The 27,500-nt window shown below is 44.5% G+C and overlaps 1 protein-coding gene across 1 annotated transcript in view; it reads left to right on the top strand.

The window, feature by feature from the left end:
• gabbr1a (gamma-aminobutyric acid (GABA) B receptor, 1a) overlaps nucleotides 1–27,500 on the top strand; it is a 63,606-nt gene that overhangs the window by 23,513 nt on the left and 12,593 nt on the right. The window contains 11 exon segments of the mRNA XM_069175298.1: nucleotides 3,160–3,294; nucleotides 6,648–6,818; nucleotides 7,459–7,560; nucleotides 7,859–7,924; nucleotides 8,092–8,283; nucleotides 11,574–11,819; nucleotides 12,731–12,794; nucleotides 13,456–13,533; nucleotides 18,714–18,864; nucleotides 23,166–23,298; nucleotides 26,982–27,098. Of these exon segments, the coding sequence (XP_069031399.1) occupies nucleotides 3,160–3,294; nucleotides 6,648–6,818; nucleotides 7,459–7,560; nucleotides 7,859–7,924; nucleotides 8,092–8,283; nucleotides 11,574–11,819; nucleotides 12,731–12,794; nucleotides 13,456–13,533; nucleotides 18,714–18,864; nucleotides 23,166–23,298; nucleotides 26,982–27,098 (1,455 nt within the window).

Here is a 27,500-nt window from a genome sequence, read left to right as displayed (position 1 = left end):
GAGAGTGTGTGAGAGTGTGTGTGTGTGTGTGTGTGTGTGTGAGAGTGTGTGAGAGTGTGTGAGAGTGTGTGTGTGTGTGTGTGTGTGTGTGTGTGTGTGTGTGTGTGTGAGAGTGTGTGAGAGTGTGTGTGTGTGTGTGTGAGAGTGTGTGAGAGTGTGTGAGAGTGTGTGTGTGTGTGTGTGTGTGTGTGTGTGTGTGTGTGTGTGTGTGTGTGTGTGTCCATGTGTCCGTGCCGTCCGTCCTCCTCGTGGAAGTGACGGACGTGTCCTCTCTCCGTGACGAAGATGCAGACTGACGCACCTGACGAGCGCTTTTTCGACCGCCGTCCTTCCCGACGGTCGTTTGTGCTCTCCGTCGCTACGGCAACACGTTAGCCTGTTAGCTCTCTGCTGCTTCAACTGTATTCTGATGAGTGCTAATTACCTTTTCTAATTATTAAATCAATGTTTCCTGAAAAAAAACCAGCATGTAGAAATGAGAATTTAATTTAAAAAGAGCAGTTTCTGACCGTGTTCAGGTTATTTTAAGTATTCAAACATTTATTCACTTTATTATGTAATAATATAATTATATGTAAATGTTAAATCTGCAGAGCTTCAGTTTAAAAACAACAAACTAACAGGATAATTACAGCTGAATGTTTTCTGTGGAACTATAAAAGCATCAGTGGACGGACGTCACTTTTAAAGAAGCTTTTAAACTTTTATCTCTGAATGTAACCGGTCACATTTCTATCGATTTACCAAAATAAAATGTTAAAATCAAACCTGGTTATTAATGCAGCAACAGCAGCCGCTTGAATTTGACTTTCGAGGAACACGTCGTGCGTTTGTTTCCGTCTGAATCTTTCCGTGAAGACGTGAGCGGGCTGCAGAGGTTCGTAATGAAGCGGTCCGTTCCGGAGAACGAGAGCGGCGTCGCGCTCCATCGTCCGGCCTTTCAATCATCCGCCGTTTCCACGACAGCGACGAATGAAACCCCTCAAAACGGGAAGAAATACAAACGCTTGAACAAATGTAAGAAGCTTAATCATCCGCGTAAAACGAGGCTCCTTCAGATGTGGATGAAAACAACAGAACAGGCAGGTTGAAGTAAAGCTTTGGTTCTACTGCTGGAACCCTTCAGTGTTGATGTGACGGCCAACAGAGGAGGAGACGCTTCACTCGGGTTCACAGCAACAGCTTCCTTTCCCACAATGCAACACGTTGTAAATAATGAAGGTTCCTGAACACAACAACAAAAGTCTTTCAAAAATGTATTTTTTGTTCAGACTGCAGCGAATCACATTTGTTTCTCGGATCAGATCTTTATTCGATCGCGAGCAAACGTCACCAACCTATCTGCATGGGTTGCCGTGGTAACGACGTACGCAGATCTACCACATACTCTGGATATAAAAAGTGTTCGTAGCTTCCTGGTATGAAAAATGAGGCCAAATGATGCAGAAGTGTCTTAAGCTGCAATACCACCGAGTGCCACTAGAGGTATAACTATCGCTGTGAAATAAAAGGAAAAACACCTCCGACAAAAAATATTCTCCGTCTTTAAAAATACATTTTCTGCCACATTTGAGGTTCAGACTCACATTTTCCCAGAAGGCGCACAGAGATCATCAGATATGTCGTTGGTTTTGATTTTTTTGAGGCAACTTGGTGACGCGCCAACGTGTCACGATTTACTCAGACTGTTTCTAAAAGAGTTCGTAGCTTCAGGTCTGTAAAATGGTTCCGATGCAGAAGTGTCTTCAGCTGCAACACCAGCGAGTGCCACTAGAGGTCGGCTCCAAAAAGCCTCCGGCTCCATAGACTCCCATTCAACTTCTCTCATCAAATCCAAAGTGAATAAAATGTGTCCATCAGTTATCTCGGTGTTGTTAGCTAAAGTCACTCCTTCTTATTAGTTTTCTGGAGGTCCATCTGAAAATAATCCTTCATTCATTAGAAAAGAAGATTCAAGAACACCTGTTTTTGGGGGCGTGTCTGTTTGATTGACAGGCCTGTGGTGCAGTCAGGTTACAGCTATCGGTGGGCGGGACGTAGTATCGTCAGGTTTCCGATCAGATCGGTCAGATCCACCGCTGGCTCCTCCCCCAGCTCGTCCAAATATGGTCACTTCCTGCTCCAAACCGCTCCGAACTAGCAAAGATGTTGACGGACAGAATCTGAACTGGAGGATTCATAACGTTCACAAACCAACGAATCATAAATCTTTGCGGTTGAATTTGGTCCTTTGATCTGAACGTTTCTCCAGCGGCTCCATCAGGCTTCACTTCGAATTCTTCTCGTAGACATCATGACTTATTTATTTCAATTTTTTCTCAGCCGTCACGTGAAACGTCTGTAATTCCAGCCAATCTGGAGCAAATGGAAAAATCATCCATCAATAAGAGGTTTCACATATTCCTGAAGGGTGATGACCACTTCAGAAAATTCAGAGCCGCCTCACCCCCCTCCCCCTCCCACTCCCCTCCTCCAATTAGCAGCTTTATTGGTCGTCGCCATCATCGCCTGCAGTATGATCGCTGTGACACTCGTCAGGAGAGTGTGTGTGTGTGTGTGTGTGTGTGTGTGTGTGTGTGTGTGTGAGAGCCGGATCTCTTCATCCGTGCTGAATCAGCGGACCCGTCGGCCCGTCTCAGCGTGACTCTGTCCCGTCAGTGATGTGTCTGACGGATCGTTCAGCCGCGCTCCGTCCACCTCGACACGCCGTAAACGGCTCGGTCGGAGTGATTTAACGGCCGTCGGGCTCGCTGTTTGCTTTCTGCCTGTCTGTCCGTCTTCACGTCTCCGTCTGTTGTGAAGATATAAATCCGTCTGTGTGGTCGAGGAGATGTTGTATTTTTTTTGCTGCTCGCTCACCTTTTCTCTTTGCATCTGCTTGTTTGCCGCCCGCCGCTCCGTTTTACTCCATCCTGTCCCTGTCGGTTCTATTCGGTCCATTTGTCCTTTTCTTTCTCCTTCTTGTCTTTTTGTCTCTTCGGCCTTTTTGTGGCTCTACGTCGTCTCCCCTTTTTTTTTTTTTTTTCTTTCTCCCTCCTGTCTCTTTTTCTTTTTTTCCCCCAATCTGTCTCCATCAATTCTTTGTCCTCCCTTTTGCCGCCTCTGTCTCGGTCTCACCTTGATTTATTCCACTAAACGTGTCGTTTTCTGTCCTTCCAGTGTGACCCGGGAGAATCCACCAAGCTGCTGTACGACCTTCTGTACACGGAGCCCATCAAGATCGTCCTGATGCCCGGCTGCAGCGGCGTCTCCACCATCGTGGCCGAGGCGGCTCGCATGTGGAACCTCATCGTGGTGGGTGTCTTCCAGTTTTAACACACTTTCAGACACTTTCGTCCTCCAAAAGCACTGCCGAAGGTCGGATTTGCGTTTTGGTCAGAACAAGCGGCCCGTGCGGCCGTTTGGGTCGGAGGACTTGTTGCATTTTGCCCCGGAGGTTTTCAGTTTGTTGAGGTCGCCTGGCTCCGTCAGACTGTCGCTCACAGCTTCTTTTCTCTGCTGTGATTACAGTCTGGAAACTCTTTTTTTTTTTTTTTTTCTAAATGTAGTTTCAGAATGAATCCGAAGGTGTCCGCCCAGCAGGGTGCAAACGACTACGAACGATTGCCTGTGGAGATATTCATGCAGTGAATTTGGCTCTGGAAACACCAGGCTCGGTTTTAACTACCGTTTTTCCCAAATTTTTGTTCCTTCTGTCAAACAAATCTCAGCACAAATAACTGCCTCGCAGTTATAGAGTAAAAAACTAAATCCTGTTTATAACTCTTTTTTTTTTTTATCCAGTGAAAGCTGTCTGGACGTCTGCAGGTACATTTTAATTAAGGTACAAGTGTGCCAGTTGGGAAAAGTGTATTTAAATGCATGCAATGAAAACATGGCTGAAGTTGGCACTAACGTGGCGCTGCGTCAGAATCTTTGCCAGCTGATGCATCAGCTCGTATTTGAAAGAGCGCCGGAGACGAAGCTCCTGTTATTAACTTCCACAACAGTAACGCTCACACATGCAGGTCTGGTGGAAAAAGACGAGGCTCGGTCGGCCTGAGAAGCAGAGGAAGATTCAGAGACTCCATTTTTTTACTTGATTTAAAGGCTAATATGAAAAAAATCTCTGAAATGTCATCAGATTTAATGAAGGAAGATGTGTCCTGAATAAACATGACATAGGACGAATGGCTCGCGCCTATAATGACCAAGATACGATCTTAAAAGTGAAGGTAGAGAGATTTAATGATTCGAATACAGAAAACCAAACAGAACCAGAAACCAAACGAAGAAACGTTTAAGAACCCTCGACGCTGAAGTTCTTCCTCTCTGCTCCGTTTGATCATATTTTTGTTCTCGTGGTGATTATAACACTAAACTCCTCAAATCAATGCCGCACTTGTTTATTGATTTCAAAAATACTTCACACAGCTTCCTTCAGTTTCCCAGAACGTGTTGTTTCGTTACAGCATCATATTATTATTCATTCCCGGCATTTAAAACACATCCCGGATCTGTAAATTACAATTTCTCCCTCTGAAAGCTGTTTTTTTTTTCTTTTTTTTTTCGTGACTTCATCAGTCACTTGATTTTGTTCATCTGTCACTCACAGCGCTCTGCCAATTAGCTTCGTCCCGTAATTGAAGTTTCATCCAGAGATTAGCCAATCGAGAACAATAAGTTCTGCTGGTTGGCATCAGCTCGTCTTCCTCGGCTTCTTCATTAAAAACTCGTTTCCACTTTTTCACTCTTTTTCTGTTTTCCAGCTTGAAGCTGGCCTCCTTCCTTCCTTCCTTCGTTCCCTTCTTTGTTCCCTTCTTCCTTCCTTTCTTCCTTTCTCCCTCCCTCCCTCCCTCCCTCTTCCATCCTCCTTCCCTCCCTCCCTCCCTCCCTCCCTTCCTAGCTCCTTTGCATCTCTCTCTCTCTCCCACTCCTCATTTCCGGCCTCAGCCGATTCTCTCGTCACCACAAAGGGATCTTGTCTGTCTTTACTCCCCTCCACCGCTGGCACAACCTCCGAACCGCCACACTCAATTATTTCTGTGCGCTCCCTGCAGGATCTTCCTCGCATGTCAAACAGTCTCATCAGAGAGAGAAAGAAAAAAACCCCAGCAACCTCCATCTCTGGACGCTGATCAAGGAGAGGCTCTCCATCAGCTCCTCCCGGCACCCTGTTAATTTGATCCCGTATCTTTTCCCTCTCTGAAAGCAGCCGCCGGCGGCCGTTGATCTGCGGCTGCGAGGCGACGAGTCGAGACACAAGCGGTTAGTGTTTTGTTTTTTTTGGAAGCTTTGACGCGGAAACTTGCAGCTCTACATCAGTCGCCCAGTTTTTACCCAGTTTTCGTAGTCTGGTGGTGGTTTATCTCTGCGTTGCCATGGGGACCAGCTTGTTTCTCCAAATTGGCAGTTTGCTGATCAAACCCCGATAAAAAACAAAAACAATATAAACAACAACAAGCTGAACGAGCTGCAAACACGTCGTTTTCTTTCTTCGCTGTCGAGCGGATGACTTTTAAAGATTCAGTTCACTCAAATTAACAAAATATTTCCTCCCAACACCACGAGTTGTTTTTAAGGTGTGTTGGATTAATCGCTCCCTCGTTGACTCGCGTCGTGTCCGTCAGCCGTCCAACCTCCTTTTGGAGGATTCATAACGTTCACAAACCAACGATGACATCACTGATGGTTGATGACATCACTGATGGTTGGAAATGAACGCTTGACTTCAGCTTCATCCCACTTAGACACGCCCACCGGTTGCTGATTGGTCCGTCCTTCAGAGCGTCTGAACAAACCTTAATGTAAAGCTTCGTCCTCGCTGACAACACTCAACAATAGGATCAATACTCGGTTTGTTGTTGTTTCGTGTGATTTGTGGACAAAAAGTACAAATATAGAATATCCCCCCAACCTGTCATTACACCGTCACGCCGTGTGCACGAGCTCACGCATGTGGACACCCGTCACGTTTATTACCGACGGAGCTGCAGCTCTGTTTCGATCTCTCCGATCAGCTGTCACTTCCTGTATCGCTTCCCCTTGTTTCCCATTGACGCCTCCGTCTCGCCTGTGGCCACCTCCCCCTCCCCTCCCCCCATCTCATATGAGGTAATGGGACTGAGACGGAGGCTCTTCGTGTCCGTTCCCTAAACGGCGAGCAGGTTCTTCATGTTAGAGACGAGTCAGCAGTCTGTGAATTCACATCATATCGGTCCAAACGAGCTTCTGTTGGCAGTAATTAGATCGTTTCTTTAATTTGCTCTCTTTGTAACAGCGCAGCGGGATGACTCGATTTCACGGCGGTGCGTGCAGGAGGAAATCCTGGGTTCTTCGTTTTTTTTCTCCTTCTTATTGAAACTATTATTTTTTAATTCCCGACGGGAGCTTGACAGAGGGAGCGATGAGGAAATGAGAAAACGAGCAGCGATCGTCTTCCTGATTCTCCGTCCTTCCTCTTTGTTGTTTTGCCGTTTGAACCGGTCGTCTTCGTTGCTGAAGCCTGATTTCAATCCATTGAAGTCTGTTTACGACGGATCGTTTGGCCTTCAGAAGTACATTTCTATTTTTTCCCCGTGTTTCATTCCCGCCTCAAACTTTCTCACCATTTGCTCCTTTTCTTTTTGTTCTGCCTCTCACATCTGGTTTCTGTTCCTGTCTTCCAGCTGTCTTACGGCTCCAGCTCGCCGGCTCTGTCCAACCGCCAGCGCTTCCCCACCTTCTTCCGCACGCACCCGTCGGCGACCCTCCACAACCCCACCCGGGTGCAGCTCTTCCAGAAGTGGAAGTGGACGCGCATCGCCACCATCCAGCAGACCACCGAAGTCTTCACCTCGGTCAGTATCTCTGAAGTCGTAGTCGCCGTTCAGGCGTTTTGGGACCGAAGGAGGACGAAGGACTTTTCTTCAGAGGAACTCTAAAGAAGTTCTCGGACCTTTTGTTGTCCGACAGGAAACTGAGGAATGACATCACACTTATTTCCTGCGGTCCAAAATCGCCCAGTCCGCCTCTTCCCGCCTCTCCGTGTTTGTTTACGTCTGTTTTTCTGTGTTCTCAGACCTAAAGATCTCTTCTTTTGATGGAGGATTGTTTTTTGAAGTAATTTGTTGGAATATTGCTTGTGAGAAATATTGATCAGGCGATACGTCTTTGAGGCGGCGGCGGTGCTCGGGGTTTGGTTCCTGTAATGGAGGTTAATGATCCCGCGCTCTGATTCTCTCCTCACATCCTTCTGTCTTTTGTCTTTTGTCCAGAGATCTATTGTCTTCTTCACGCCGACTTCTTTCTTCTTGTTCATCAGCGTTTCGGCCTCTTCACGTTTTCTCATATACACTTCAGATTTGTATTATTTGTTTTGTTGTCTTTCTCTTCGGACCGAGTTTCTCTGTAATGTCAACCTGTCACCTCTGTTGGGCTGCCTCTCCTCCCCCCACCCACCCCCCCACCCCCCATCTGTCCTTCCCTTTCATCTGCCAGACTCTGGACGATCTGGAGCAGAGGACGAAGGAGGCCGGCATCGAGATCAGCGTTCGCCAGAGTTTCCTCACCGACCCGGCTGTCGCTGTCAAGAACCTCAAGGTGCTTTGATTAAAAATTCACCTCAGCTGCCCCCCCCCCCCCCCCCCCCCCCCCCCACACACACACACACACACACACACCTCCCCCTCACAGGCGCTCCCCACCCTTCGCCACCTCACACCTGCATGGTACTGTTTGCATAGAGGGAAATTAATGCGCCACACTAATTAGCAGCTCCTGAACAGCAGCGTCCTGTGAAGCAGCAGGACTTCATCACGCTGCGCTTATTTGTTAAGTTAACTTTTGTCGTAAGTAATTAAAGCCGTGTTTTTGTTTGTGATTTTTTTTTTTGGCGCAGCGCCAGGACGCCAGGATAATCGTGGGGCTCTTTTACGAGACTGAAGCCAGAAAGGTGTTTTGTGAGGTGAGTTACCCTTTTTGTTATTTTCTCCGCTCGATTGATCCCAACAGACGGAAACCTGTTCGAGGCTATTAGCAGAAAATGAAGCTCCGTAAATGAGCTCTTTGAACGTCTGAATGAATGTTTGCCGTTGGGAATAATCCATCCTCCTCCGTGCATCCGGCCTCCAGGTGTTCAAGGAGAAGCTCTACGGGAAGAAGTACGTGTGGTTCCTCATCGGCTGGTACGCCGACAACTGGTTCAAGATCAAGGACCCGGCCATCAACTGCACGGTGGAGAACATGACGGAGGCCGTGGAGGGACACGTCACCACCGAGATCGTCATGCTGAATCCTGAAACCGTCCGCGGAGTCTCCAACATGGTGCGAACACGCAAAACACGCCGCCGCAATCTGTCACGTTAATCTGTGACTACAACTGATGAGTTTACAATGACATCACAATGCTCGCATAACTCCTCCCATTTAACATCATCAGGACTTTTTTTTATGTTTATGTCCCGTACACGTACATACATAAATAAAAGCGCCTTTAAGCTGCAATACCAGCGAGTGCCACTAGAGGTCGGCTCCAAAAAGCCTCCGGCTCCATAGACTCCCATTCAACTTCTCTCATCAAATCCAAAGTGAATAAAATGTGTCCATCAGTTATCTCGGTGTTGTTAGCTAAAGTCACTCCTTCTTATTAGTTTTCTGGAGGTCCATCTGAAAATAATCCCTCATTCATTAGAAAAGAAGATTCAAGAAGACCTGTTTTTGGGGGCGTGTCTGTTTGATTGACAGGTCTGTGGTGCAGCTATCGGTGTTTTTTAACTTTAGCCGTATAGTTTTTCTTTGTAACTTAATAATACATGTTGACGTTCCAGCAGCTTCGTCTTCTCCGTCTGTCGTTACCCCTCCTCACAAATCATTTATGACTTTCTGTTATTTATTTCCCGTCTTTCTCTCATTGAAACACTTCTATTTATATATTTTTTTTTGCATCAACATGTCTTCGGGCCTTTTTATGACCCCCCTCCGTTTTTACATTTGCATACAATCACGTCTTTCCACTGACCTTGTACGCATTCAGTCTTCTTTAATAATAAAACAAAACAAAACATAATTACTATTTCAATTTTTTTCCTAAATCTTTTTTTTCTTCTATTTTTATTGAACATAGTTCTGATTTTAATGCTATTTTTGCAGCGTTTCTGCGTCTCTTTCGTCTCTTGGTTCACGCTGGTTAACTACTCAGCTCCTTATCTATATTCCTAAAGGGATCAATTTCCACGAGTCCCGAGTTATTCCAGGAAAAGGAGGATGATAATGTCACAGAGATGTTGAACTGTGTACAACCTGAATCAATATCATATTCATCATCGTCGCGCCGAGAGTGCAGCGGATCATTTGTTTTGAATTCTCGCTCTTTTTGAACGTCTTCCTTTTATTTTGTCATATTTCGCCCCAGCGTTCATTATTCTTTTTTTTTTGCTCCTCAGGTATCCGTCGCTCTCCTTTTGTTCACCTTCTCTAATCCTCTTACCGCCTCCGCCTCCTCCTCCTCCTCCTCCTCCTTTGTTCGACCTTCTCCAACTCCGCTGGTCTTGTCGTGGCTCATCCTTTCATTCCTCTTGTTTACCCGTCTCTCTCTCTCCATCTCCATTTCCCACCTTTTCCAGCCACCCCCCCCCTCCTCCTCTTCCTCGCACTTCATCAGCAGCTGTTGTTTATATTCATGCGGCACCTGCCGCTACACCTGCTGAGTTAGCTGTTGATGTGCAGCTCACCAAGTGATAAGAATTACAGCCAGAACTCCCGCTCGAAGTCAATCTATTTAAATTCAATTTTCAAACTTTCAAATGGGCGTATTTCTTCAAGACGGGAGACTTTAAACCGGTGTCTAGCAATAGCACCTTGTCAGCTAGTTTTTAGTCGGCTGGGTGGCAGATTTAAATAGCAAATGCCAAAGGTGGAATTTCAATTAGATGAATGTGACATAACTGAATTGGAGTTGTGTCGGCCTAATTGGCCCCTGGAGGAGCCGCGGGGACGCCTGTGATGAATGGCGGCAATAATGTCCCGTCTCACAACACGCCGTGTCCATGCTTTGAGTGGGAGATCATCTTGATCGGTGTTTAATCACAGAGGCTGCTTTGATTGCACCTCGGTGTGAAAGTGAGAAGAGGAACAACGTCGGTCGCTCTTGAGGATTTAAATTTATAGCAAAGCAAAGAGTTTCCACGCGAGCTGTTATATTTGGTTTGAAGCAAGAGGCAGCCAGCGGTGATGTCATCAGCCAGCGGTGATGTCATCGTTGGTTTGTGAACGTTATGAATCCTCCAGTTCAGATTCAGTCCGTCACCATCTTTGATAGTTCGGAGCAGTTTGGAGCAGGAAGTGACCATATTTGGACGAGCTGGGGGAGGAGCCAGCGGTGGATCTGACCGATCTGATTGGAAACCTGACGATACTACGTCCCGCCCACCAATAGCTGTAACCTGACTGCACCACAGGCCTGTCAATCAAACAGATACGCCCCAAGCTACGAACATTTTTATATCCAGTCTGTGCCACTGTGCATGTCTTATACTTGCTGTATAAGTATGTATATATATATATATATATATATATACACACACACACCTATATATATATAAAGAACCATAAATTAAAAAAACTTGTAAAAAGTATGCATTGATCTTCTCATCCCACTCTTGGGAAGAAAGTGAACAAGCATATTTTATTTAATGTCAAACTATTCCTGTAGAAATGTCACACTGCAGCGGTTAGCTCAGTCGGTGCAACTCTGAAGGCCAAAGGGCTCTGCTGTAAAAAAAAAAAGAAAAAAAAAAGAAAAGACTTTTATTGAGAGTACTGTCTACATCTACTGCCGACGTGCCCTCTAGTCAGGCTGGGAGCAGAAATAAAACCGAACTGTAACTCTACTGACATGCAGCTGTTTGATTTGCACCCTTCTCCTTTTTCAGATTTGTAGATTTGCATTTGTTCTGCCAGATAAAATTGTCGTCTCCACCAACAGTTCATGTCTTCTATCTCTATGCTGTCCTTTTCTGTCTCTGCTTTCCTATCACCCTCAACTGGTCGAGGCAGAAGCTCCGCCCAGCTTTTCTCCCTTCTGTTGAAGGTTTTTCTCCCTTAAAGAGGAGTTTTTCCTCCGAGCTTATGTGGGAGTTGTTGAATTGTTGGGTTTCTCTGTATGATGCTGTAAAGTTCTGTTGTAGAGACTTCAATGATTTAAAGTGCCATGAAATAAGCTGTGTTGTGATTTGGCGCTTTATAAATAGAATTGAACTGAATTGAATTAAAATAGTGTTAGTGATGGGCGGACACAGACAGTCTCATCCTCGTATGAACAGTATTTCATTTTATTTACGAAGACTCCTTTGGAAGCAGGTGGGAGCGTTTTTACGACGGCAGAAATCCGAAATGAAACTCAAATGAATCGGCCAAAAAAAAAACAACCTTCTGAGGATCTGAAGGATTCATTTGAAAGCCGTCTCTTTCTTCACCGTCTCAGTTCCATGAATGAGGACGAACACAAACAAACAAACAAACAAACAAACAAAAAAGGACTCCAAATAATCCGTTGCATTTTCTCTTCAAAGGGTCCCTCTCTTTGATATCGTCTCCTGTTCCCGTTTTTCTGTCAGACATCACAGGAGTTCATCGCCGCCTTGATGTCTCGGCTCGGAGGGAAGAACCCGGAGGAGACCGGCGGCTTCCAGGAAGCCCCGCTGGCCTACGACGCCGTGTGGGCCCTGGCGCTCGCTCTCAACAAGACCGTGGCCCCGCTGAAGGCCAAGGGCCGGCGCCTGGAGGACTTCAACTACAACAACCACGACATCACCTCCGAGATCTACCGCGCGCTCAACACCAGCTCCTTCGAGGGCGTTTCGGTAAGCCAAGAAAAGTCTTTGGACTTTTCTGTCCGTCTGACCAACACAGTTTTTACTTTTTCGTGGTGACTAAACTCGTTTCTAAAACAACTAAGCTGTGCAGAATATCTGCGTGTCGGGATGCAACAAAATAAAAGTCGTGTTTAACGTGATTTAAATCAACCATTTAAATGGCAGTAGTAACGGCCATAGTCTGGTGAACCAGCGTTGATAAACCACAACTATCGCTGGTTTTATTCCTCACATGGGACAAATACAAACAGTTCCAATGTCCTTCCTTTATGAAAGAGTTCGCCTGCCAACAAACTGAACGAAGCGATGTTTTTGGGGAACAAAAAGCCGCAAAGAGGCAAATCGGGCGACTAGCGGAGCATCGGGAGCGGCGATTACGAGCGAGAAGTTGTAGTGTCGTGGGCGCGTCGTCATGTTGGAGAACCCTGTTGCCATGGCGCCACAGTTCAGGTGGTTCACAGCGAATGTTTTCCCCTCAGACGCCTCAAAAGGTCCCAGTGGAACTCGGTGTTGACAGTCTGACTCTCGGGGATGAATTCACGGTGACACAAAGGAAACCCACCTGGTGTCTCCTGACCTGACGCACCTTCTTCTGTCTTCGGACAGTGAAGCTCCGCCCCCTCTTGAAACGTTGAACGTCAAATTAACATCTCTCCGACAGCATCAAGTCAAAAACTACTCATTGTTTTCTTTATAAAGGTCTAATTTATCGCCACTTACATCTGGAGCCGGTCGACGCGACACCGTGGTATCAATCTTCTTACGTGTCTCCTGGCGAGAAAAAAAACAAACGACGAGTGTATTTTCCCCCCAAAATGTAGAAGTGTAACTTTACAGGAAAGGAGTTAATAATTATCTAATTATATAAGAATAATTAAAATGTGCGTCTGTGTGCTCAGGGCCAGGTGGTGTTCGACGCCCAGGGCTCCAGGATGGCGATGACTCTCATCGAGCAGCTGCAAGGTAAATCCCCCCCCCCGCCCCGCCCTCCTTTCCCCCCACCCCCTCCTCCCCAAATTCATCGATCGATTGAGAAAAGCCTCCGTTTAAGGAGGTTGGTGTGGGTTGACTCCAGGCTGCGCTCTAATTGGGCCGCAGACCTTCGGTTTTTTTTAAGCCGTTTCCCCCCAGAAAAGGAATCCTATTTGTCACCAGTGACTTAATGAGTTTCCCCCGCGTGAGGAAAAGGTTGAGGATCATTTTCTACCTCTGTTCTGTCTCTCCTGGCATCCTTAAAGGAGCTGAATTTATAATCCGCCCCCTTCCCCTCCCTCCCTCCTTCACACTCTGTCTCATATTTCCTGTTGTGGTCTCGAGGTAATTTGACATCCACAATGAGACGACCTGACTTGAATCCCTGAATCACTGCGGGACCTCATCAGTATTCCCGGTCAAAACCGCCACATAAGCGCCTTTTTTTTCCTCCCCTCGGTGCCTCTTTGTTTGTCCTTCTTCGTGCACCTTTTTCATCCCTCGTTTTTTTCTTTTCACCTCTTCATCTGTGCGCCTCAGTCATTTGCATGAATGTGAATGTTTATCAGCTCCCGTCTCGAGGAGGAAATTCATTAAAGTACTAATTAAACCTTTCTGTGGTTTTGTTTTGTTTTATGGTTTTCTTTTCCAGGAGGCAGCTACAAGAAGATCGGCTACTACGACAGCTCTCAGAAGAACCTCTCCTGGTTCGGGAACGACGTCTGGATCGGTAAGACGAGAGTTGGCCGTGAGTCAACGTCTTCAACTAGATGACGTGACGGAGTTTCTCTTAACCCGCTCGTTGGGATGCAGCTGGTTATTTTGGGATGCACACTCTGTGTCCAGCACGTGTTGAAACGTTGGCGCGGCTCATGCAGTGAAATCACACCGGCTACAACTCAGCCTGGTTTTAAATTTAGCCTCGATTTGTTTCCTATCTGGTAAATTGGCAGCGTTAAACAGGATATAAAGACATCACTGGATTATTGTGATAATGAAGAAAAACTTTCAGATTTTTAACCCTTTAGATCCTCGACTGTCTTTAGATTTTTTTTTTTTTTTTTTAATCCCTAAATTTAGTCAGTAACAGCTGCACAGATGTGAACAAACGTGGGCTGAACGGAGACTTTATGGATAATTTAGAAAATACCGTCAAGAAACAACAGTGAGATCAGAAAAACTCGACTTGTAATTAACAACCTTATAATAATCTCAAGACACAGCAGAGATGATGTGAAAGTGTAAATCACACCGAGTCTAAAAATATTGCATCGTGTGTGTGTGTGTGTGTGTGTGTGTGTGTGAGTGACAGTTGTGCCTCTAAGGAAGGTGCAAGGTTGTTTTTTTTATTGTTTTTTATTTTTTAAAGCAAAATTATACAAACATACATGGAAGTGTGATTACTTAATCACACAGATGAACTTACACAGGAACATGAATGTGGACATTGTAGGCTTATTCTCTAATGAATGAGGGATTATTTTCAGATGGACCTCCAGAAAACTAATAAGAAGGAGTGACTTTAGCTAACAACACCGAGATAACTGATGGACACATTTTATTCACTTTGGATTTGATGAGAGAAGTTGAATGGGAGTCTATGGAGCCGGAGGCTTTTTGGAGCCGACCTCTAGTGGCACTCACTGGTATTGCAGCTGAAGACACTTCTGCATCGGAACCATTTTACAGACCTGAAGCTACGAACTCTTTTATATCCAGTCGGTGTTTTTTCAACTTTCTTCTCCGTGAAGACGCTCCATCCTCCGTATTCTAGTTTCCTGTGAAAACCTTTTAGTGTTAATTTGCCTCACCGATCCTGCGCTTGTTTACTGGCCCGTCTCTCCCCGGAGAGGTGACATACTTGTGCCCGGACAGAGTGTGCCACTAATCAATCCTGCACGCCGCCGCGGCCCCGCCGAGACACCGAGAGAGAGACGACTTTTTTTAGGCTGTTAAGGAAACGATGTGCGGCCAGTGTTTAACCGAACCCAGATTCCAGGTCAGCGTCAGCGCCGAGGGACGGGTGACCTGCATGTCCGTCGGCAGGACGTCGGCGCGTCACACTCCACATTAGCCCGGTTCAAAAGCTGCCGAAGCTGAAACTCCTTCGGCCTCCCAAAGAGTCCAGAGGTGACTTTTTGTGGACTTTGTTTTGTTTCGCGTTGCTTCTTCTCCTGCAGTCAGTTTAGTCGTTCGCTGTTTACCAAATAAGACTCATCCATCCGACACCGACTCGTTCAGAGGAAGTGAGTAACTTCCTGCTCTGTGGAGGTGACTCAGTTCGGGAAGTTTTCTGTGTGTGTGTGTGTGTGTGTGTGTGTGTGTGTGTGTGTGTGTGTGTGTGTGTGTGTGTGTGTGTGTGTGTGTGTGTGTGTGTGTTTACCAGGTGCCTCCCCATCCCCCGTCTCTCTCTCTCTCTCTCTCTCTCTCTGCGCGGTCGCCCTAACAACCACTTCAGCTCGGCTCTTCTTCTAATCGCTGTGGCAACTCTTATGGAGCTGGGTCTCCATGGCAACACCCTGTCCCGATTCCTTGATCAAGGACGGAGGAGGGTTTAAAGGGCTGCGAAAGCGTCGACTGAATGGACCTTCGACACACACACACACACACACACACACACACACACACACACACACACACTACTACTACTACTCCATACTGTACATTCATTCAGTCACATAAACAGCCTTTACTTTTTATATCTATTATGCATCATGTAATAATAATAAGCTTTATTTATTTGTCCCCTTTTGCACATAAAAAACACTTAAAGTGCTTCACATTAAAAGCATTTAAACAAATAAAGTAAAAGGTGGCAAAAACATGAATGCAGCAGAGCCATCCTCCTATTGGATGCCCCTCCCCCCCCATCCCACCCCTCCCGCCCTCTTATGTAGTTTGTTATGTTTTGTGTCAGGAGCAGCTGAACTCCTCTTCTCCACACCACCGACCTCCTTCTCACGCAGCAGACCTTTTTAAACTCGACTCCACGTGTTCAATCAGAAGCGTGTTAAAGGGAGTTCATGTTGGATGTTTACTGCGGAGGGCTCCAGAGAAAGCTGCCTCCATCCTTCTGTCTCTTCTCTCCGCTTTCAACTGCTGGAACATTTGAATGTGGTTGTTTGATGACCTTCGTGTAAAGGGAGGAATAAAAAGGGGGCGCCAGTGCAAAGATGATGAAACGGGTGTAATATTCTCTCCTTGACTTTTCTTTGTTCAAAATCAGGCAGCGTTTGGTGTTTTTTGGGGAACGGAAAAATCTTGAACACGCCCACATACAGCCGAGTGTTCCTGAGCCCATGCAGTGATTTCCACCACAGAATCATCTCCGTTTTGAAAGCAGTGAGGACCCGAAGATCACAGCCATCCGATGTTGGTTTTCGGCTCTGTCCTTCGGCATCCGATTTTAGGTCAAACTCTCGGGGAACCGAAAGTCTTGGACGCACAGTGACGAGGCGTGTTGTCATGTTGGACAACCCTGTTGCCATGGCGCCACATTTCAGGTGGTTCACAGCGAATGTTTTCCCTCCAGAGTTTGACCCAAAATCTGATGCAAAGGGACAAGACCAGCACTGCATTAAAAACAGCCACAATTCTGTGGTGGAAATCACTGCATGGGCTCAGGAACACTTCGCTGTATGCGGGCGGGGTTGGAGATTTTTCTATTCCCCCCAAAAAATTTGATCCAAAAAATCTCACGTTTGCTTCCTGCTGCTCGGTGTGCATCACTGCGCTGCGTTTTATTTGCATGCAGCAGAACAGTTTCAGAACTTTTAGTTTTCCCCTTGAACTCCTAATTGAAATAAACCAAAATGATCTTTTACATGAACTCATAATTATTAATTGGCTAATCCACAGTTGTTGTTTTTTTTTTTTTTTTACCTCATTAGGAATAATTGGTGCTGGAACGTACTGGAAAAAACAAACACTTTATAACCATATAGCATTATTATCTCATTTCTGGCCGGATTATTTGGTACAGCAGGTAAAGCTCATGTTGAAGTGTGTGAAAGTGAAGCCCCGTTATGTCGTCACTCGTCAGTCAGATGTCGCCTGACACACTCTGTGACAGGCATCTAAACAGAGTGTGATGGGCGGCTTGGCACCCGGCAACCTTCTGTGGGGGCTGGAGGGAGGGAGGGGGGTCGGGTGGAGGGAGGGGGTGTGTGTGTGGGAGGGGGTGTGTGTGTGTGGGGGGGGGGACACTCTGACACGTTCCTCTGACATCTGACACATCGGCTTCACGCAGCGCTGACACTGCTGCTCTGCTTCCCCTCTGACATGCACACACACACACACACACACACACACACACACACACACACACACACACACACACACACACACACACACACACACACACACACTGTATGCATCCGTAAATGCTCCCCGGCACTCGAAGGCACATCCTCTCAGGCTCTCTGGGAGATATGCAGCACACTCAGGATCGCCGCACACAGATCTGCAGGCAGCGCCCAGATTCAGGCGGACAGACAGTCAGAGGCTGTTGAGTGTAAGAAGAAGCTCCCTGTCCATCTGCCCCCCCTCAACCCCCCACCACACACACACACACACACACACACACACACACACACACACCACGGAGGAGTTGAAAGCTACACGAGCATGAATAATTAGCTAGTTAGTTAAAAAAAGAAAACCTCAAGCTCCAACTAATTAACACGAAGTTATCAACTCGCTCACTTCATTACATCAGTTATGTTCATTTAAAAAAAAAAAAAATGCATTTAAGTACAAGTATTGTTTTGATGGTGTAAATTGAACTGCTGCAGTTTATTCAGCGTCGCTCGCAGCTGAAAGTGGCAGCAATGTGAAGGATGAGAAGACGAGCGATGACGATCTCTCATCTTCGCTCAGCTGGTCAGTCGTGAGGTCATCGTCGGTCGGCCTGTCACTGTTATTACGCAATCACCCGTAAACTTGTTCAAAACAAACGAAAGACGACACAAATTCAGACAGATTTTGACACGATTTAGTCGTTTCTGACAATTTTTTTTCTGTTTCCAGTGTCAGGCTTGAATATGAACCACAAACGGGACTTTTAGTGTGACATGATCAAAGAACAACGATGGTGAAGTCTGGAACATCGCACGACACCCCGATTAAAAAATGAAGCATGTCCACTTTTTTTTTTTTTTTTTTTTTTTTTTTTTTACTGGTGCATGTTCGTAGCTCCAGGTCTGTAAAATGGTTCTGATCCAGAAGTGTCTTCAGCTGCAATACCAGCGAGTGCCAGTAGAGGTCGGCTCCAAAAAGCCTCCGGCTCCATAGACTCCCATTCAACTTCTCTCATCAAATCCAAAGTGAATAAAATGTGTCCATCAGTTATCTCGGTGTTGTTAGCTAAAGTCACTCCTTCTTATTAGTTTTCTGGAGGTCCATCTGAAAATAATCCCTCATTCATTAGAAAAGAAGATTCAAGAAGACCTGTTTTTGGCCAAAAGTATTGTACATACTATGATGTGTATAAACCTCAAAGGCTCCTGTTGCTCCCAGTCGAGGTTTGTCTGCAGTCACCGTCCATTTTAGGGAATTTGTTTGGCCTTTTTTTTTTTTTTTTTTTTTCAATTTTATAAAACATGAAACTATAAATTTGTGACCTGTTGTGAAAGATTTACATCCGACCAGGAATCGAACATCCCCCAACCTTCACCTTTCTCTTGCTGTTCGTATCCGCCGTCATCGTAGAGTTTGAGGGTCCAACCGTGCCGTAGAATCACAACCCTCGAGGCTTTTTAAACGAGTTCAATCTCAACTCAGCTGTCAGAAGCAAATTATTGCAGCTGCGAGCTTCAAAAGTTGAATATCTTGTTACCGTGGCGATGTGTTTCCCGTGTGTCGTAGCCGGATCCCATTTTCACATCCTCCCGTTTCTTTTTCCTCCCTCAGGCGACGGGCCGCCGGCCGATCGGACCGTGGTCATCGAGGAGTACCGCTTCCTGTCCCAGAAGCTTTTCGCCGCCGTGTCCGTCTTCGCCGGCCTCGGCATCCTGCTCGGCATCGTCTGTCTGACCTTCAACATCTACAACGGCAACGTCCGGTGAGTTCACACTAATGAACCTGCAGTTATTCCACTCCAGTCGTCCTCCTCGCTTATTTTCTAGTTAATGTTTGTTTATGCCTCCAGTTTTTCGTAAAAAGGTCGTTGTATGAATCCACCTTTTCCTTCAGCAGCTCTGGTTACTGTGGCTTGCTGTATGTCCAGATGAAAGCATAAAACAAAACATTTAATAGTTTAACTTCTCGAATGTAGTAATTTGCTGCTTGGACGAAAAAAAAGAAAAAACATTAAGCGCCACCGTTTTATGGGCTGTACAATTTTAAAATGCAGGGAAATCAATGTCAGAGCCTTTTTTCTGAATGGAAAATAAGAGCTGGTAGAAATACCCTAATAATAAAAATTATAATAATTATAATAATAATAATAATAATACTGAAATGAATCTGTCTGTAAATTTTTCTCCATTCGAAGAAAAAAATAAATAAACTCTTATTCAAGCAGAGATTTTTTTCCCACTCAGAGATGTGGGCGTGGCTTCTCTGTGATGTGGCAGCTGGTTTTCATTGTCGCCTCAAACCAAACACAAATAGACTCGCCTTAAAAGAAGCCTTCTGAACGAGGATTTCTGAGCTTAATACGTGTCTGTGAAGTCTTTTTAACGTAGTATTTCTGTGTTCGACCCGGTTCAAAGAGATTTAAAAGTCCCATAAGTCCACGAGCTTATCAGGAATTTTTTATTTTTTTCTAAAGCTGGAGAGGTTTGTTTCTTCGGGGATCTCTGGCCGGCTCCAGTGTGCCAGTCAGGACATCTTCCAGCTTTGATTATATTTCAAAAACAATTTCACCGAGGGCTGCTTTCAGCAGCCAAAACAGTACGAGTCAGATCAAATCAAATCAAATTTATTCAGTTTCCACAAAACAAGTTTGCTGCCGACCGTCTTGTTAGGAGACAAAAATACACAATCCATTTTAAAAACCGGGTAAAATTCAAACCTAATCATGGACTTAAAGAAGCAATCTTTCTCAAACTGATGGTGTGTGTTTGACCTTTTGAAAAGTCTCAGGTGCGAGTTGAGCAGAAGTTTGACCTTCCAGTGATTTCTGTCCTACAGCTCGGTTAATTTGGTCTTTGGAGAACAGATGTTTCCCTCTTAGTTCTGGTCCGGTTCACGCCGGCTTTCTATAAACAGACCGAGAAGTCCTGCAGGCTGACGGGCGTCTCGTTGGACGGCTCGTTGGACGGCTCGTTTTGTCATCCTGCATCAGCTCATCGTGGAGAAACAAGAGTCTTGTGGCACTTTAATGATTGTAATTTATATATATTTATATATTGCTGAGGCTGCAGCTCAGACGGTAGAGTGGGTTGAACACTAATCGGAAGGTTGGTGGTTCGATCCCCAGCTCCTCCTGTCCACATGCCCAAGTGTCCTTGAGCAAGACACTGAACCCTAAAATTGCTCCTGATGGTGAACCGTCGGTGTTGTAAGTCACTTTGGATAAAAGCGTCAGCTACATGTAATGTAATGAAATATATTTAAACAAGGGGCGATCAAAAAGTTCAGTTCAGTTATTTTTGGGAAACAGAAAGAAGTTTCACGGTGGGACGCTATGATTGTGTTGTTGAGGGTTAGAAACATGCGGCTGCGTTGCCATGTTGGAGAAACCTGTTGCCATGGCGCCATGCCATGTTTTCTCTGACACCTCAGAAGGTCCCAGCAGAACTCTGTGTTGACAGTCTGACAACCAGCTAACAAAGCTAACAAATAGCTAATTTTGCAACAAAACAGCTAAACTCAAGATAACAAGCAGCTAAAAATGCTAACAACCAGGTAATAAAGCTAACCAACAGCTCATTTTGCTAAAATAAGGTGTGGGGAAATTTAGTTGTCATGGCATTTTAAGAATAAAGGTAAGAAAAAAAATTGCAAATATAGAATAGAATAAAAAGGGAAAAAAATTGTATATATATAAAAAAAAATTATAAATAATTTTTATTTATATTTTATATATATATTTATATAGTTAGGATATATACACAAAATAAATAAATACACATTTGACCTATATAGTAAAATGTTCATGTAAATATTTTTTAAATAAAGAAAAACAGATTTTTATTGCACGCGGGATAAAATAATAAATAATCCAATTTACAAGGGAAAAATATAATTTTTTTTGACTTCTAACGCTGGCCTCAATCGATCATAATTCAAAGCAGCAGCACAATAAAGCAGCAGAAAAATCCCTCAGCGATGCATTGACGGTCTGTAACCGAATTTAAAGGTTTTTCAGAGGTCTTGAAGGTCGGATGGAGGGCAGCGATAGTGTGTGTGTGTGTGTGTGTGTGTGTGTGTGTGTGTGTGTGTGTGTGTGTGTGTGTGTGTGTGTGTGTGTGTGTGTGTGGCCTTGGGGCAGGTCAACGGGATGACAGAATAAAACGACACACCCACTGCTGCAGGATGAATGCGCTGACTCGGCAGGTGGCTGTTTTTAACGGATACAACAATTCACAGCACCAAAACGGTCTCTTAATGTGCCACTTAAATAAACACATCGTCTCCACCAGATAGAAATCTCTCTCCCTTTCTTTTATTTTCTTACTGTGGTAATTACTTCTTTTTTTTTTTGCTTGATTATCCTTTAAGCTCCCGTTTCTTGAGTTGGATTGCCGCGGCGACGCTTTGGTGCGGAGACAAAAAGTTTTCATCAGATTTCAAAAAGACGCAGGCAGAGAAATGTGGACGTTAAGGAGCTTAAGACCTCCGCGGAGAATCGTTTCTGCCACGGCAACAAATGAAAGTGCATCTAGTAGATTAAATATATTAAAGAATCAATTAAAGCTTCTTTTATTTAAGTCCACTACGTGGCTGTTAAAAGTTTTCAGGGGTTTGTACAGACGTTTGGGATCCTTCTCACTTTTACGCCGTGGAGACGTTCATATTTGTGTTTTTAGTCAAATGAATAATGAATTTGTGTGAAATGCTAATTGTCATGTAGACACCCTAAACGGAGGCATTCTTGCCATGTCATGATTTTTATATCTGTATCATGTCGTGCTGTCACAGTGTGTTTTATTAGCAGTTTTACATACAAAAGAATCTAAATATTAAGCGGTTGTATACGCTGTCACCACTTTATCGACATGGAAATCTGATTCCCAACTCTCATCGACAAACGGTCTGTGGAAACGAACAGCTGTGTTCCTCTTGAAAAGATGACATATTGCCTCAAAAGAAGATATAATTTATTTTTGAAAATCAGGCAGTCTTATTTGGAGTAAATGGCTTTTTTTTGAGTCGGGGGAATTATTTATTTATTTACTTCATTTTATTTCATTTATTTGTGTATTTGTCTTTCTTAATTTATTCTGCAATGTTTAACGTTCTGTATGTTCTCTTGAATTGTTAAAACATTTGAAAATAAAATACTCCATAAAACTACTATTTCGGACTTTGGAAGGTTCTCAAAACAGAAAGAAAAAATGTCGTTCTTAAAGATTTTACACACTCAAAAAGCTGCTCACAGTCAATATTTAATGTGGATTTGGGACATAAACTTGAATTAGACCCACAAAACATGCTAGCGTGTTAGCACCGTTAGCATTTAGTGTTCACGCAAAAATACACTGCCTTCAAAATTGAAGTCTTGAGCTCATGGTTCGCGACGTTGGAAGTCGTGTTAGCGGTGTGCTCGGTGTTCAAGCAGTTACGTGAATAAATAAGTCACGAGAAACACCGCCGCTAAACAATGGCGACGTGGACGGCGCCTAGAAGCCACTGAGGCTAACAGTTTAGCGTTTTTATACCACGTAGCTTGTTAAAATAGGCTAATATCCAAAGGAAACCGAAAACATCCGCAAATACGTCACGGCTTGTGAACCCGAAGCTAAAGTTCGTATACTCTTCATTTGAATGTGGTAAAAACAGTCTCTAATATAACTGTTGGCAGTGCGATCAGCTGATTAACCAAAGAAATCCGCCCCATTGTTGTCGGGCAGGTTAATTGTACAAATTCGCAATTCATTTGGGGGAAAAAATAACAGTCATGGTTTCTTCCTGCTTTCAGCTGTTTTATGAACTTTATTGTAATAAATGTAATTGTCCTGTTTCAGAAGACTTCTGTCGACGCTAATTAGACTAACGACCGTCAGTCGCACATCAAAAGGAGACGCTCCTCCATGCCGGCAAATTAAGATAACATTTAAAGGAAGGGACATTTAGAATAATTAACAAACAAGCGGTGACATTTCTAAGAGCTCACCGCAGAATGCCAACACAATTAACACCTCATTTTTGTCTTAAATTTTTTTTATTTCTTCGTGCTCGTTTTGTTGTTTGCAGCTACATCCAGAACTCGCAGCCGTACCTGAACAACATGACGGCGGTGGGCTGCATGATGGCGCTGGCCGCCGTGTTCCCTCTGGGCATCGACGGACACCACGTCCACCGGTCGCAGTTCCCCGTCGTCTGCCAGGTGAGACGAGACACGATCATCAACACACATCTGGGCCAAACATGTTCAGACAGGTACATAAAGAAAGGTGAGATCCACTGCGACCTCTAATGGCCACACGGGAGCAAAAGAGGAAGTCAGGTGACCCACCGTGACGTCACCCATCGGTTCGTGAACTACCGCTTTGAAGAGTTTTATTTGGAACCAGCCCCCTAGTGGCCTTCGGTGGAATTGCACTTTAAGGCACTCAAGCTTTGGCTTCACTTTTCAGACCCGAACGTTTTTTATATGCAGTCAACGACAAAGATTGTTGCAGTGTTTCATGTGAAACTAAAAACTTATGCATGCAAGTTAATGCGTCTTACTTTTTTTTACTACATAGCGTAGCTTAAATATGTTACAGGAAAGACGGGCTGGGCAGGTCGCGACGCCTAGGGCAGGTTCATTCCTAAATATCACTTGTTTGAAAAAGTCATAGGCTGGCTAGCAGCGGGTTTGTGTCGATGGTTCAGTCTTGATTTAGTTTTACAAAAATAACTCGGCGTTCATTTGTCAAGACAAAACAAAAAGTCTCCGTGGTGTCCGGTTTCTTGCTTTATGAAGTTGCCAAAACATGCAGCTAGTTCGCACCTGAGCCACTGGGTTAATTGATAAGCCCCGCCCACTACCAACTAACCAAAAAAGAAAGACGCGACTACACGCATGAATAGTCACGAACATACTTCTCAACCTAACATGTGAGTAACGAACTTATTTCAAGCTAAAACGTGATCTTTTTCTAAAACTTACCAAGTAGTTCTGGAAACTAAACTACGACCGTGTCTTTTTATCAGTTTATTATTGTTACCATGACGACAATTATGGGCCCTACTCGCTCACACAGATGTGTAGCCTTGAAATTTGTGATATAATCCAGAATAGCAGAAATTAACATGATTCTTTACATTTAAAAATGTTTTCATTAAAATGTCAGACTTTGGGTTGATAAAAACAAGTTATGAAACAGCTCTCGATGTTGAAATAATACGTCACATTCTGCAGTCAAAAATGCCACCAACAGGTTTTTAAATGTGTTTCTAATAGCTTTCTATTATTAAAAGTTTTTTTTCTTTTTGATTGATTGAGAGCTGCAGGAGACACACTGAGCGCTGCGTTTCTAGCAGTGATTTTTGAACATTAAAGACCGATTAATGTTTAATGTGCTGCAGCCGACGAGCGAATCAGCGAACTCGCCCACAAATGGCATGTTGTTGTTTTTTTTCCCACCATCAGTGTTTGTTTTGTGCTCGATGAGACATCAGTCAGATAAGAAGGAGATTTCTTTTAAGCAGGAAAGTTGAACAGAGCAGTGCAGCGATTTGATTGGTCATTGGTCAATGTGGGTGGAGACAACGAAGACACCGTCTCGTGCAGTAAACTTTGGAAATTTCGTGAACTCAGCTAGAATTTAAAACAAACTTCTGTCAGTTTGAGAAGGTTTTTTTTTAGCGCGGCACGATATTGAACCGTCTGGTCCACCTCCAGGTGCTTTTTAAATTAACACTGATTACTTGCGTTTGATTTCCTGCACCTGTTTTTTTGGACTTTTCGGCTGCAGCTGTCCATTTCAGCTCTGCTCTGCTGTGATTGCGTTCCTGCTCCGGAGGGTTTCCTTCCTGCCGGCGGCAAACAGACTCCTGCAGAACGCAGGCGTTTCAGGAAGTTTTGATCCGGCACATGATGGATGTTTAAACGGATGAATGAAGAGTATTTGAATGTGTTTTTGGTGTTCGGCGGTGCGGCCGCAACTCACCGGGTGTCTGAAACTGCACGGACGTTGGGATCGTCTGTCGGCCATGTTGAGCCTTTGTGTTGGCAGATTTCCATTTCTGTTGCCTCTCTGCTCTTTGTCCACTTCCTCCCCTGTGACTCCGCCTCCGACCTCCTGCTCTGGATCTGTTCTTTTATTCCTTTTATCTAGCTGTCTATCTGTCTGTCTGTCCATCAATCCATCTTCCTTCCTTCTTTTCTTTCTTCCTTCCTCCCTCCCTCATCTCTCTCCTCTCCTCATGATGTATTAAATAAGATTGTGTGTACATATATTCTCATGATATATATTGTTATTAATGTGTTGTAGTTTAATAAAGGCAGCGGCTTAATTTCTACTGGAAAACTTTTAAAAATCAAATTTTGTTCCCCAAAGTTTTTATAGTTTCATAACTAAAATGTGTCTCATCTCCTTCAGTCCAGATGAAGAAAGAGACGAGCTGATGAATACAAATGTTCTTAAACAGTTTTGAAGTTTTAGTGTTTTTCTGAAACCTGATCATCTCTTGTCTTCCTCTTTCTCTTCCTCTTCCTCTTTCTCTTCCTCTTTCCTTCCTCTTTGTCTTCCTCTTTCTCTTCCTCTTTGTCTTTCTCTTCCTCTTCCTCTTTGTCTTCCTCTTCCTCTTTGTCTTTCTCTTCCTCCTCCTCTTTGTCTTTCTCTTCCTCTTTGTCTTCCTCTTTCTCTTCCTCTTCCTCTTTGTCTTCCTCTTCCTCTTTGTCTTTCTCTTCCTCCTCCTCTTTGTCTTTCTCTTCCTCTTCCTCTTCCTCTTTGTCTTTCTCTTTCTCTTCATCTTTCTCTTCCTCTTCCTCTTCCTCTTTGTCTTTCTCTTCCTCTTCCTCTTTCTCTTCCTCTTTGTCTTTCTCTTCCTCTTCCTCTTCCTCTTTGTCTTTCTCTTCCTCTTTGTCTTTCTCTTCCTCTTTCTCTTCCTCTTCCTCTTTCTCCTCCTCTTTGTCTTTCTCTTCCTCTTTCTCTTTCTCTTCCTCTTTGTCTTTCTCTTCATCTTTCTCTTTCTCTTTCTCTTTCTCTTCCTCTTCCTCTTCCTCTTTGTCTTTCTCTTCCTCTTTGTCTTTCTCTTCCTCTTCCTCTTTCTCTTCCTCTTCCTCTTTGTCTTTCTCTTCCTCTTTCTCTTCCTCTTTGTCTTTCTCTTCCTCTTTCTCTTCCTCTTTGTCTTTCTCTTCCTCTTTCTCTTCCTCTTTCTCTTTCTCTTCCTCTTCCTCTTTCTCTTTGTCTTTCTCTTCCTCTTTGTCTTTCTCTTCCTCTTTGTCTTCCTCTTCCTCTTTGTCTTTCTCTTCCTCTTTGTCTTTCTCTTCATCTTCCTCTTTCTCTTCCTCTTCCTCTTTCTCTTCCTCTTCCTCTTCCTCTTTGTCTTTCTCTTCCTCTTTGTCTTTCTCTTCCTCTTTCTCTTCCTCTTCCTCTTTCTCCTCCTCTTTGTCTTTCTCTTCCTCTTTCTCTTTCTCTTCCTCTTTGTCTTTCTCTTCATCTTTCTCTTTCTCTTTCTCTTTCTCTTCCTCTTCCTCTTCCTCTTTGTCTTTCTCTTCCTCTTTGTCTTTCTCTTCCTCTTCCTCTTTCTCTTCCTCTTCCTCTTTGTCTTTCTCTTCCTCTTTCTCTTCCTCTTTGTCTTTCTCTTCCTCTTTCTCTTCCTCTTTGTCTTTCTCTTCCTCTTTCTCTTCCTCTTTCTCTTTCTCTTCCTCTTCCTCTTTCTCTTTGTCTTTCTCTTCCTCTTTGTCTTTCTCTTCCTCTTTGTCTTCCTCTTCCTCTTTGTCTTTCTCTTCCTCTTTGTCTTTCTCTTCATCTTCCTCTTTCTCTTCCTCTTCCTCTTTCTCTTTGTCTTTCTCTTCCTCTTCCTCTTCCTCTTCCTCTTTCGCTTTCTCTTCCTCTTCCTCTTCCTCCCCTGCAGTTCCGCCTATGGCTGCTCGGCCTCGGCTTCAGCCTGGCGTACGGCAGCATGTTCACCAAGATCTGGTGGGTCCACACGCTCTTCACCAAGAAGGACGAGAAGAAGGAGAAGAAGAAGGTGAGGAGGAGGAAGAATAGTAGGAGGAGGAGGAGGAGGAGGATGAAGGGATGAGCCTCTCGGCGGTCCCCGGAGAGAAGAGGGGGTCTGGCCTGCAGCATGTGTGGCGCCGGCTGATAAAAAAGAAAAAAAGTTCCGCTAGAAACTTAAGCTTCTCAGAGAAAGAGACACACACACTGCACACATGCGACTACACACAGGAAGCAGAACCTCGGATTCCAGCGTCAGCACATCTATCTGGCTGTACGTGTGTGTGTGTGTGTGTGTGTGTGTGTGTGTGTGTCCTCTCTAAGATAGTGTATCATCCTGCAGCCAGTCTGCGATGAGTTGTGGGACTTTCCAAGACCTAAAATCAGAAGAATAAGAGATTAAGCCATTTATGGAATATTTATGAACATGGAT

The sequence above is a fragment of the Embiotoca jacksoni genome, unplaced genomic scaffold (genome assembly GCF_022577435.1).
Source record: "Embiotoca jacksoni isolate LCO1_2020_lvr unplaced genomic scaffold, fEmbJac1.0.p SCAF_66, whole genome shotgun sequence".
Lineage (NCBI taxonomy): Eukaryota > Metazoa > Chordata > Actinopteri > Embiotocidae > Embiotoca > Embiotoca jacksoni.
This window is presented reverse-complemented; position numbering and strand designations above follow the sequence as displayed.